The sequence below is a fragment of the Hemitrygon akajei genome, chromosome 3 (assembly GCF_048418815.1).
Source record: "Hemitrygon akajei chromosome 3, sHemAka1.3, whole genome shotgun sequence".
NCBI classification, from domain to species: Eukaryota; Metazoa; Chordata; class Chondrichthyes; order Myliobatiformes; family Dasyatidae; genus Hemitrygon; species Hemitrygon akajei.
Genome location: NC_133126.1, coordinates 75,115,053 through 75,126,717, shown reverse-complemented (window position 1 = coordinate 75,126,717; position 11,665 = coordinate 75,115,053). Strand labels below are relative to the sequence as shown.

Genomic DNA, 11,665 nt, shown 5'->3' with positions numbered 1-11,665 from the left:
TTATCCCGAGCAATTCTGACGGGGCCCGCGAGAATCCCCGAGGGTGACGCCTCCCCATAAGCCCCCCATGATCCGGGCAAAACTTTGCGGGGAGGCTATCGAGTTTATGTTCGACACGGGGGCAGCAGCCTCTACGATCACCAAATTACCCTGCCATCTCACCCTCTCGGGCAATACATTGGAAACTGTGGGATTCTCGGGGACGGTTGAGGCCCAACCATATACTCATCCCGCCACGCTTGTTATTGGAACCCAGAGAATTACCTTGCCCTATCTGCTGGCCCCGAAGTGTCCAGTCAATCTCCTAGCCCGTGATGCCCTCTCCAAATTGGGGGCGAAGATTTTCTGCTCCCCAGCCGGGCTCCGGCTGGTATGGCCGGGTCAGAAGGGGATCACTGACCATGCCGCCGGCCAATACATCTTCACCCCTGCACCAGAATCCCAATCTAAAGAGATCAGTATTTACTGGATTAGGCTTTTGTATGACCAACGGACTGTGGGGCTCCTTCGTGAGTTCGAGGAGTGGCTCCCCTCCGTACCCGATTCACATTTCTACCATCCACCGCGCGATCCCTACCACGTGACCCTAAACTACATAACCATAAGTGACCCCGAATACGACGCACGGTTCACTGCCCACGCCCGGGGCACCCGCACCGTGGTTCAGTTGGCCTACCTAATAGCCGGAAGGGAGGGGGTGGCAGTGGCAGTGAAATTAAGCGACGAGCAGACTGACTGGTTTCAGGCTGGGGATGAGTCGGCACTGCATGTCACGCTGGCCATTGCCCCTGGATACGAGGCACGGAATCTTGGCCCAATGGTCTGCGCGGCGCTGCGGTGCCAGTACAGGACAGTGGGAGGGGGACCGGAAGAAGTGTCCCTAGATGGCTGCTTCCAGAGACGTCCTCTTGCCCTCAGGGAGGAAGGCTTGTACGAGAAGTGTACAGTGGAGCGCGCCCTACGCCTGGATACCGTAGATCACGGGAAGGCCGCCCAGATCCTTCGGGATACTAACCCCACCCTATGGACCACTCATCCCCATGACACCGGGCGCCTCAAAGGGGCAGTGCGGCTCCAGCTTAAACCCGAGGTCAAACACTGCGTCTGGGTGCCCCAATATCCCCTGACCCCGGACCAAGTCGCGGGGATCGGGCCCACCATTGAGGGACTCCTGGAGGTCGGGGTGCTGCGACGTATAGAGGGAGGTCGGTGGAACACGCCGATCCTTCCTGTGCCCAAGGGCCTGGGCAAAGGGTGGCGAATGGTCCACGACCTCAGGGCAATTAATGACGCCACTGAGACCTTGAACCTGAAGGTCCCGGACCCTTACGTTGCCCTCCACGCCCTTAACCCATCCATGCAGTATTATTCGGTGGTGGATTTGGCAAATGCCTTCTTCTGTCTCCCCCTCCATCCCGATTGTCAGGCCTGGTTCGCCTTCACTTTCCAAGGCTGCCGGTACACTTACAACAGGCTTCCGCAGGGCTACAAGGACTCCCCTGGCCTTTTCAGCGCAGCACTCACACCCATCCTTCGGGCCCTTCCGCTCCCGGCGGACACCACCATTGTCCAATATGTCGACGACCTCCTTGTTGCCAGTGTTACCGATGAAGCTAATCTGGAGGCTGTTCGCGTTCTCCTGGACGCGCTGGCAAGGGAGGGATTCAATGTCAAAAAATCGAAATGCCAGATAGCGCGCCGATCGGTGGCATTTATGGGCAGAATCATAGGAAAGGGGGGTACGACTCTCTCGGATGCCCACCGCGAGGCCATTCTCTCGTATGGGCTTCCCCGGACTGTGCAAGATATGATGGCTTTCCTTGGTCTATGCGGCTACTCTCGGACTTACGTCCCGGACTATGTCGGTCTCACTGGCCCCTTGTGAGCCATGATCACGGAGGCCGGGACTAAGCGCCTCAAGAGCACCCTCCGCTGGGACTCTACGAGGGAAACTGCTTTCCGACAGGTAAAGCAGGCTCTTGGGGCGGCTGCTGTACTGGCCCATCCCGACTACCGCCGGGAATTCCACCTGGACGTTTCTGAAACTGATGGGCGTGCGAATGCGGTCCTCTATCAGCGCGACCGATGATCCCGGTGGGTCCTGGGCTACTATAGCTGCCGACTTGAGCCCGTTGAGCAGGGACAGCCTGCCTGTGCCCGTTTTCTCGCGGCTGTCACTCGCGCGGTGAATCACACCTCCCATATTGTCCTGTGCCACCCCCTGCTGATCCACACGGATCACAGTGTCAGCGCGCTGCTTGCGTCTGATGCTTTCAGTTTCTCGGCTAATCGACAGATAAAGATGGAGGACACCCTCCTAGCCCCGCACATCTCTTTCAAGCCGACCCGCGACCATTCCTGTAACATGACCACGGGGGTCAATTCCGGGATGCTGGAGGCCCACGATTGCGTTGCACGTGTGGCCGAGGAACGGAAGGTCCGGCGGGATCTATTCATGGAACCCCTTGATGAGCCCGATTGGGACCTCTTCACGGATGGTAGCAGTCGCCGGGATGACACCGGAGTACGGGCCTCGTACGCGGTGGTGCAGCGGCAGGGCCGGGCATTCCGGACCCTGGAGGCAGACGAGATCCCACAACCAGCCTCAGCCCAACTGGCCGAGGTCTACGGCCTCCTGCGCGCCTTAGAGCTTAGTGAGGGTTTGCGAGTCAATATTTACACCGACTCTAACTACGCGTGGGGGGCTGTGCATATAGAGGGAGCAGCTTGGATCCGGCGGGGTTTCAGGACCGCGGCTGGTACCCCGGTGAAGCATGACAGACCTCTCCGCAGGTTGTTAAGGGCAGTCCGCTTACCGACTCAGGTCACAGTGATAAAGGTGGTAGGCCACAGCTCCTCAAACACCCCCGAGGCTAGAGGTAATGATGCGGCCGACCGGGCGGCAAAAGCCGCAATTCAAATGCCCACCCTGAGGTCAGGGAGGGACACCTCAGACTGTGAGCCTCCTGGCTCGCCCCGCCCGGAGCCGGTCCAGCCGGAATCCCGAGGTTTACAGGTCGCTCTGTTGCTCCAAGCGGATGCTATGCTCCACCTTATTGAGTTACAGGGGGCAGCATCGGCAGCAGAGCGTCGGGAGTGGATTAACAAGGGAGCTGCTCGACAACACTTCACTGTGGGTGATACGGACCACCATATATGGCGGTCCGAGGGAGGGGAGATAGTAGCACCCAGGGCATTACTACCGTCACTATTTAAGGAGATCCATGGGCCCACCCACATAGGGATAGCCAAGGTAATAAAACTTATAAAGAATCACTGGTGGGCTCCAAAATTAAAGGAGCACATGGAAAATTTGAGAGCTGAATGTAAAATCTGTAACAAACACAATGCCCGGAGACCACTGCCCCATCCGATGCTCAAATTCCCCAACCCCACGGGACCATGGCAGGAAATTTGTATGGATTTCACGGACATGGGAGCAAGATTAAGGACCCCCAAGAACCACCGATACCTGTTAGTTATAGTGGACCGATTCTCGAGATGGGTAGAAGCTTTCCCCACAAGGGCGGAGGATGGTGAGACAGTGGTCAACGTCCTTACCCAGGAACTGATTCCCCGATACGGAGTCCCCACTAAAATCTGCACAGACAATGGCACCCACTTTAAAAACGAACACTTGGCCAGAGTAGAGGGCGTTCTAGGGATAACCCATCGGTTCGGCAGTGTCTACCACCCAGAAAGCCAGGGCCTAGTGGAAAGAGCAAATCGAACCATAAAAGACAAAATTGCAAAAGTAATGGCAGGCACCCAGCTCACTTGGGTGGAGGCACTCCCCCTGGCTCTGATGTCCATGCGGCAAGAAAAGAATGGGGAAACTTTTCTAACACCACACGAGATACTAATGGGGCACTCCATGCCGGGACCGCGCACATCGCCACAGTGGGAGGAAAACTGGGAGACAATGAATCAGGACATGACCCAATACATGAGAGTCCCGGGCCAGATGGTGAGGCTCATAGCTAAACAAGTCAGGAATGCCCACCCAGAGGATGCAGCCCCCGAGCTGCCGCTAAAAATAGGAGATGAGGTCTACCTGCGGCAACCAGGGCGCTCCTCCTGGAGCGAGCAGCGATGGCATGGCCCGTACCCTGTTACAGAAATTTCAAACAATACACTCAAGGTGGGAAGGGAGGGGGACAATAACTGGCACCATTTCTCGCACTGCTCCAGGACAAAGAAAGGAAGACCGATTGATCCCGGCTCCGACATAGAGGAAGAGGAAGCCGAGGAGGATGACGCCATAGAAAACCCTGATATGGGTAGGAGTGATGCTCCTAGGTAAGGCGCCGAGGGCCGAAGCGGGAAGGGGAGGAGATGCGTGCGGGGCGAATATCATCCTTAATGCGGACCCTCATACGGGTAGGACATTCCAGTTCAACCTGTGCGATGTGATCAACTGCTGGGGCAACAAGAGAGCCTGGACTGGGTATAATGTCTACATGTGTCCATTCACCTTGGGATACCCGAACCCATGGGTAAAGGAGAGTAGCGCATGGATAAATGTATGGTGGTGGACGGGCCCAGACCAGTCCTGGCTGGATAATAGGCCAATCAATCAAGGGTCCTCCAAACCCTACTATGAGTTTAAGAGGAAGGTGAGCCTTTACAGGGGCTCCGTTTGGGGAAGAAAGCAGGGAGCGAACCCGTTAATCCTGACACTCAAGGAAGGAATACACAACCCTTTTAGTATGGAGGGATGGTCGTCACAGACCTGCTCCACTCATCGCGGGTCAGAGGACAGGGAGCATGGGGCGGGGGGCGTGCTCTACCTGATCATAAGGGCGGATGTGACAGGCCGAGACCCATGGGGAATTATCCGGATCAATCTGGGAACTTACACAGACCCAGGATTGGGACCCACAGCCAGCCCTGTACTGGTAAAGAGTTCGGACTCGAGTAAGATCACTCCCCGGGAGTATACTGCAATTGAGACAGGGTATGTGGAAGCGAACGCCTGGGTTGACCGAGTGGTCCAATACACCACCCAGGCAGTGATAGGGGACTGCTGGGTATGTGCTACGGGGAAACCCACACTCCTCATGAGTCCTAGCCCCTTCGAGGAAGAAAACGACACCTTCCGTTGCGCCCTCGAACTCATGTCACTAACCAACCCCTCCGCCGGGTGCAAGTCCTGGGAAACCTATTTCCCCATGGCCCCGGCCAATGTGACCCCACCAGCCTTCAGGGTGGACCCGATCAGGAACATCACTTGCGTTACTAACCTGTCCCCGTCGGATCAGCCCTACAGAGTGGGAAACATACCTGACAGTGCATGCTCTACCCGGATCAGTCTTACTGGCACCGAAAACGCCACCATGCTGACTGTCAGCAGAGCGGACCTCTGGTGGTACTGTGGGAAACGGGTCCTATATAATTGGCTACCTGTAAACTGGGAGGGGACCTGCACCCTGATCACCCTAAATGTACCTCTTTTCATTGCGGCAAAGAACCCAGGGGACTACACCCTCAACCCAATCCCTGATGAAATCGGGAGGTGGTATAGGAACAAGAGGGTGCTCACTGAAAGGGGGGAAAGGAACCCCGATGGGATGTGGATCGATGCTATTGGTCAGGCTAGAAACATCCCAGACGAATATAAGCTGGCAGACGAGGTAGCTGCAGGCTTTGAGAGCTTTCCACTTTTTTCAGCCATATTCCCAATCACCACCAATAAAAATGTTAACCGGATCAACCTGATCCACTATAACGTTCAGAGGCTGGCTAATCTAACCAGGGACATCGCGGAAGCCGTCCACGAGCAGCTATCACAGACGTCCCTAATGACCCTGCAGAACAGAATTGCCATAGACATGATCTTAGCAGAGAAGGGCGGAGTGTGCGCCCTGTTTGGTGACATGTGCTGTATGTCCATAGCGAACAATACAGGCCCGGACGGATCACTGACCAAGGGTTTGACTAAATTGCGGTCCCTGGCCAATGAGCTAAAGCAACAATCGGGAGTCAATAACCCAGTGCTGGATTGGTTGAACCGTACGTTTGGGAAATGGGGGGTCCTACTTGGTCAGTTGGCCCTGGGACTGCTTATCTCTGTAGCCATTTTCATTACCTGTGGCTGTTGTTGCATACCCTGTATCAGGACCCTAGTTATCCGGACTATAGATCGAGCTTTGACTGGAAAGGATGGACCTCCACCGGCATACCAAACACCCTTGTTCCCGATAGAGAGGGAGGACACGGCCCTCCCGGAAGCGGACGCACTATGGGAGAACACGGACTGGAATGGGCCATGCAGAGGGGGAAATTGAGAGTTGCTTTTGAATAAGTCTTTTGAAATGTTGCATGCTACTTGTAAAAATTGCTGATGTTTAGGGAACCCCTACCCATATTTTGTGACCCTAGGTCAGACAAATCAGGATATGCAAATAGGGAGGACACGCCAAAGAGTGCCGGGGGACGCTCACCTCCCTGCCTGATCCCGGCAGCCGCGGAAAAGCTTGTAAGGGATGTGGCCTCTGGGAGGCCAAGGGAGGGAGTGTTAGGGTTAATGTTAGGGTTAATTCGAGACTGCCATTACAGGTCAGGAGTGGCTCACGTAATATTAGGAGACCGGAATGCAAGGGAGGGGGGAAGCGAAACTGGGGATTCCGCTACACCGAAACTGCTAGTGTCACGCGATTCAGTAAACAAAAGAAACAGGTAACTCGTGAGTGAATGGCATCAGGCCAATAAGATGGACACAAGTGCCCGATATTACCTAATATGTACAACAAAGTTCGGCCTTACCAAAATGTGTAGCAAGGGGTTGTGCTGGGGGGAAAAGGGATATAAATAAGAGCAGATTGTAAGGGAAAGACAGAATGCGCCTTCTCCAGCGACTCCGTGGATTCGCTGTGCCAGTTACGATTCTGCCAATAAAGCCACGTTTCACTATAATAAGGTGTCGGTTGTCTCTCTTCCAAACGAACACAGGGCATAACTTGAGCCCAACAACTGCAAAGTGGCCTGTATCATCTCTCCTCTCTGGCAAAGCTCTTGCTCCACTACGGCATCCTGGGAGATGAACAAGTTATCTAGAAGTATCTCTCTTCACTATGGAAATGAAGAGGGTGTTTAAACATCCAGTCAACAGATGCGAAGTGGCCAACAGGCTCCTTCAACTTCATCAGGATACCCATAGTGTGGCTGAATACATAATCATGTTCTGCATCCTGGGGGTGTAGAGTGGTTGAAACACTGAAGACATTATAGCCATGTTCCATCATGACCTATCAGGTGAAACTAAAGTTGAATTGGCAGCCAGAGGCCCAGTTGAAGATCTCAAGACTCTCATCGATACCTCCATCTGGATTGACAATTGTCACTGGGAAAGGAGAAGAGGGTGCGGCAGTGAGTCCTCTAGAGTTGCCATTCTCTGAGACCCTCCAGCCTTATTGTCCTTGATGTGGTTTTACACACCGCCAACTCCCTCAGAGTTCTCCAGAAAAGCTGATGCAACCGAAGGGACCTGACTTTCTCCAGCTGAGCAGGACTGGAGAATGAAGGGAAAGTGCTACCTCTACTGTGGTGAGCTGGGTCATTTCTACTCTTCCTGTCCTGAGTTATCAATAAAATCCTGACCCATCCAGGGAGGTGAGTTCTGTAACGGGTTACACCATTCCTTCCAGGTGCTGCCTACCTCAAACTCCTGGGGCTAACAATAGCAAGCCTTTGGACCCTTCATGGATTTCAGTGCAGCAGGCAATTTCATGGACCTTGGGTTAGCAAGACAAAGACATCTCCGAGTTCCCTTGACCTGTCTTGACCAACCTGTCATGGCCGTGCTCTGGATGGAAGATATCTGAGCCCTGAGAAGATCTGCCACCTCACTGCCTCCTTCTACCTACATATAGATCACCATACTGAGACTATCCAGTTTGATCACATTCATTCTCCTGATCTTGTGTTTAAGACACCCCTGGTTAGCTCTCCACAACCCACAAATTGACTGGAACACTAGTGCACTCCACGAATGGTCTTCTCACTGCCATGCCTACTCTCTTCTCCTGGGCTGCCTCCTCCCTCTCCCGAGTTGCCTCCTGTCACTCCTGAGCTGTCTCGAGTTCCTCTCATGTGTGCTGGCCTGCCAGAGGATTTTAGTAAGAAAAGGGCCACAACAGTCAAATCCCTGACCACGCAATTGAGATGCTGCCTGGAAACCGTCCACCCTGTGGAAGACTCTACTCCCTGTCATCTCCAGAAAGGGTGGCCTTGAAGGGGCAAATCCGTGATGGCCTAGCATTCTATTTCACCCACCTCTCCACATCTGCAGTTGATGTGGGCTTCTTCTATGCGGTGAAAAAGAATGGCGGACTCTGACTGTGTATAGATTTTTAAGACTAATGAACTCCCTGCCCCTGCCCATGTCTCATCACGTATGAAGTTCCAATAGCATGATTCTGTTTAATTTGTAACTTGTTTTGCAAATAGAGCGTTATTGTTTGTTAATTTATTAGTGGCAATATTACTTTATGTTGTACGAGTTAAATGGACTGTGTGCTGCACCTTGGAACAGAAGAACATGCATATAGTTGAAATAACAATAAACATGAACTTGAAGCTAAAGAAGGGAAACAGATTGTTTTGTTGATCTTAGGTATACACATGGTTAGAATATCTCTGCTGTTACCCAGTTCAATTGATTCTTGTTATGACTGTGGCTCATCTTGCTGTAGCCAAAAGCTGCAATTAATTTTTTTTCTCTCTCAAGGACATCAGCTACAGTGGCAGAGGAATCACTCCCACTTCCAGATCACTGGGCACCCTTACCTGGAAGACTCCTGCACCTTTCTTCAGCAGTAACGAGCAAGGGGGACCGGTCAAACGCTGGCAGGTGGCACTGAACACCATCTCACCTTCCGCTCTCATCCTTGACGGTTCAATGCTTTAATTGGTGAAGAGCAATGGACACGATTGTGGGTTCACGCTCTACCTTTAGTCCACACACTCCGCTCTCAACCTCAGTGAATTCTCCCGAGGGCAGCAAAAGCACCAGATTGTTCAGCTGGGCCAAAAGCACATCGTCAAAATGGAAGTTACAGGCTTCAATCACATACAGTTTAGTAGTAAAAGCATATTTAAGATAAGAAACGAAGTAGTTTTGTGAACTGTCTGCAGGATGTCGCTGCTGGTCGCTGGCTCCACCTTGTTCCAAGTTATGCTCCATCATGCTGCAGACTCTAGTGTTGCTGGGATTTCCAGTCCCTTTGCTGGGATAGTTTTCCCAGTCCTTTACTAGACCAGATTTGAAGTGCTCGGACCGCCTTCATTTCACTAGAGGTTCTATAGTGAAATGAAGGCAGAGAGGTATGCAAGTCATAAAAAAGTGCTTTAATTGAATGATTTTCATTATTTCTGTATTATTTTTACTACCTTTTTTATTTTTAAATATCCATAGTCTTATTTTTTGAATTATTAACATCAGTTTTAATGGCTTTTAAATGTTTATAAATGTCAGAGAATTCCCTCCTGTCAAAGCCTGTCAGGATGTTTCATACGCAGGGCCTCAGCACTTCAACCACTTGAGCTCTAGTTGCCCCCTATAAACTTACCCCTTCACATTAGGAACAGGCAAGTCCAGGTATTTGGGGATCGAGGGCAGAATCTCCAGGTAGTGCGCTGGGTTCTGGAAATGCAGCCCACTATATCCCCGAGTAGCACATAGGTGAAATCAACAGGGCAGGCAGGACCTATGGAGAGGAATAAGCAGTCGATGTTTTGTTACCAGATCCTTCATCAGGAGGAGCCAGAAGAAGAAGGTGGGAGGAGGGATGAAATGAGAAGTTGGGAGGTGATAGGTGGAAAAGGTAAAGGACTGAAGAATCTGATGGGAGAGTAGCGTGGACTATAGAGGAGGGGCCAAAGGTGACAGGCAGGTGAGGTGAAGAGTTAAGAGTGGAGCCAGAATAGGGAAAGGAAGAAGAAGGAAGAGAAGGACGGAAAAATTACTAGATTTTAAAGAAATCATTGTTCATGCCATCAGGTTGGAGGCTACCCAAGTGGAATAGGAGGTGTTGCTCCTCCACACTGAGAGCAGCCTCAGAATAAATAAAACAAATTGTGAGTTATTGATGTTGCTTTAGCTTACAATTAGCAGGTAAAAAGGAGGAAGAATTGCATTCGTCCCTTACTTCATTTAATGAGAAATCAATCCTTGTGACCAAGCTAAGTAATAGAAATGCACCCTATCCAAATCTGTGGCTTGTTTAATAGTAACCTGATAACAATGGATTGTGAGTTTGTATTAAGCTAGGCCTTGTCACTATACCAGGCTGGCTACTGAGAATCAAGTTGCTCTGAATCCTTCCCATTGGAATACTTGTTTCTCTAAATAACTAGATACCTCTCTTTCACCTTGCAGAACAGGAATATAGAAACCATTGAACTCTTCTTTGTGGTGGCGTGTTGGGGAGGAAGCATTAAGAAGAGGGACACCTCACGTCTTAATAAGCTGGTAAGGAAGGCAGGCTCTGTCGTGGGCAAAGTACTGGAGAGTTTAACATCGGTAGCTGAGCGAAGGGCGCTGAGTAGGCTACGGTCAATTATGGATAACTCTGAACATCCTCTACATAGCACCATCCAGAGACAGAGAAGCAGTTTCAGCGACAGGTTACTATCGATGCAATGCTCCTCAGACAGGATGAAGAGGTCAATACTCCCCAATGCCATTAGGCTTTACAATTCTACCGCCAGGACTTAAGAACTTTTTAAAAGCTATTATTAATGCTTTTTGAGATAGTGATTTAGATGCATAACATATTTTTTTACTGAGTTAAGTATTGTATGTAATTAGTTTTGCTACAACAAGTGTATGGGACATTGGAAAAAAGTTGAATTTCCCCATGGGGATGAATAAAGTATCTATCTATCTATCTATCTATCTAACAGTTTTCCAGCTTCATAGAGACAGAGATAAAACACCTTTTTACATAATGCACATTGATGGAAAGTCAAAACTTTGGTTGTCTGAATGGATTTTCAAACCAAGGCCACGCTGTTGGGCACAGTCAGTGAAATTCAGGCTGTATCTTGTGTTGCCACATGGAACTGCTGAAACTGGCTGTTTTAAGTTGAGACTGTTTCCATTGTTTCAGTCTGGCATCTTTTGCTTCAGTCCAAAAATCTCTCATAAAAATCATAAAATGGGTAGAAGATTGACATGTCTCTGAAAATATCTAACAATTATATTTAAAATCCAATTTAGATAGATATTTCCCATGAAAGTTCTGATTTTTTAACAATTCTTTAGCTTGGATTGATGTAATGACTGACGTGACACTGACTTACAATGATCTTACTGTTGGCTGGGGCAGGGATTGAGATGATCTTATTCTCAATTCTCTAGTAGGTTTTACTTGGAAAAGCATAAATCAGCTGGAAATGTGGATGGAGATCTGTCATGCCAGTTTTCTGTCAGCTTTGCACCACACACAGTTTTCTGGCAATATTTCCTTTTGATTTAACATCATTCCCCACTCTCACAGTATCTCCCTGCATTGTTTGGAGGAAGAGAGGAAAAACCATCGGAGGGAGACAGGGCAGCTTTGCTGGCACCAATGATAAGTTCTTGTAGCAACAGAGCGATATTCCCCACATGTTGCTGCATCTTAGAACATGCACTTACACTGGTTAAATTCAAAGGGTAAAC

General features: G+C 50.5%; 1 protein-coding gene across 2 annotated transcripts; it reads left to right on the top strand.

Moving 5' to 3' along the window:
* Positions 1-2,382: 2,382 nt before the first annotated feature.
* On the top strand, positions 2,383-10,923 carry LOC140725117 (protein NYNRIN-like). Of its 2 annotated transcripts, XR_012098268.1 has the most exons (3): positions 2,383-4,299; positions 8,729-9,324; positions 10,379-10,923. XR_012098268.1 is itself a non-coding variant. In XM_073040148.1 (2 exons), the coding sequence occupies exons 1-2, from the start codon at positions 2,390-2,392 to the stop codon at positions 8,859-8,861; spliced, it is 2,043 nt and encodes a 680-aa protein (XP_072896249.1). In that variant the 5' UTR covers positions 2,383-2,389; the 3' UTR covers positions 8,862-10,923. The 2 variants fall into 2 exon arrangements, 1 of the variants encoding a protein (XP_072896249.1); XM_073040148.1 differs by having other exon boundaries at positions 8,729-10,923.
* Positions 10,924-11,665: the final 742 nt, after the last annotated feature.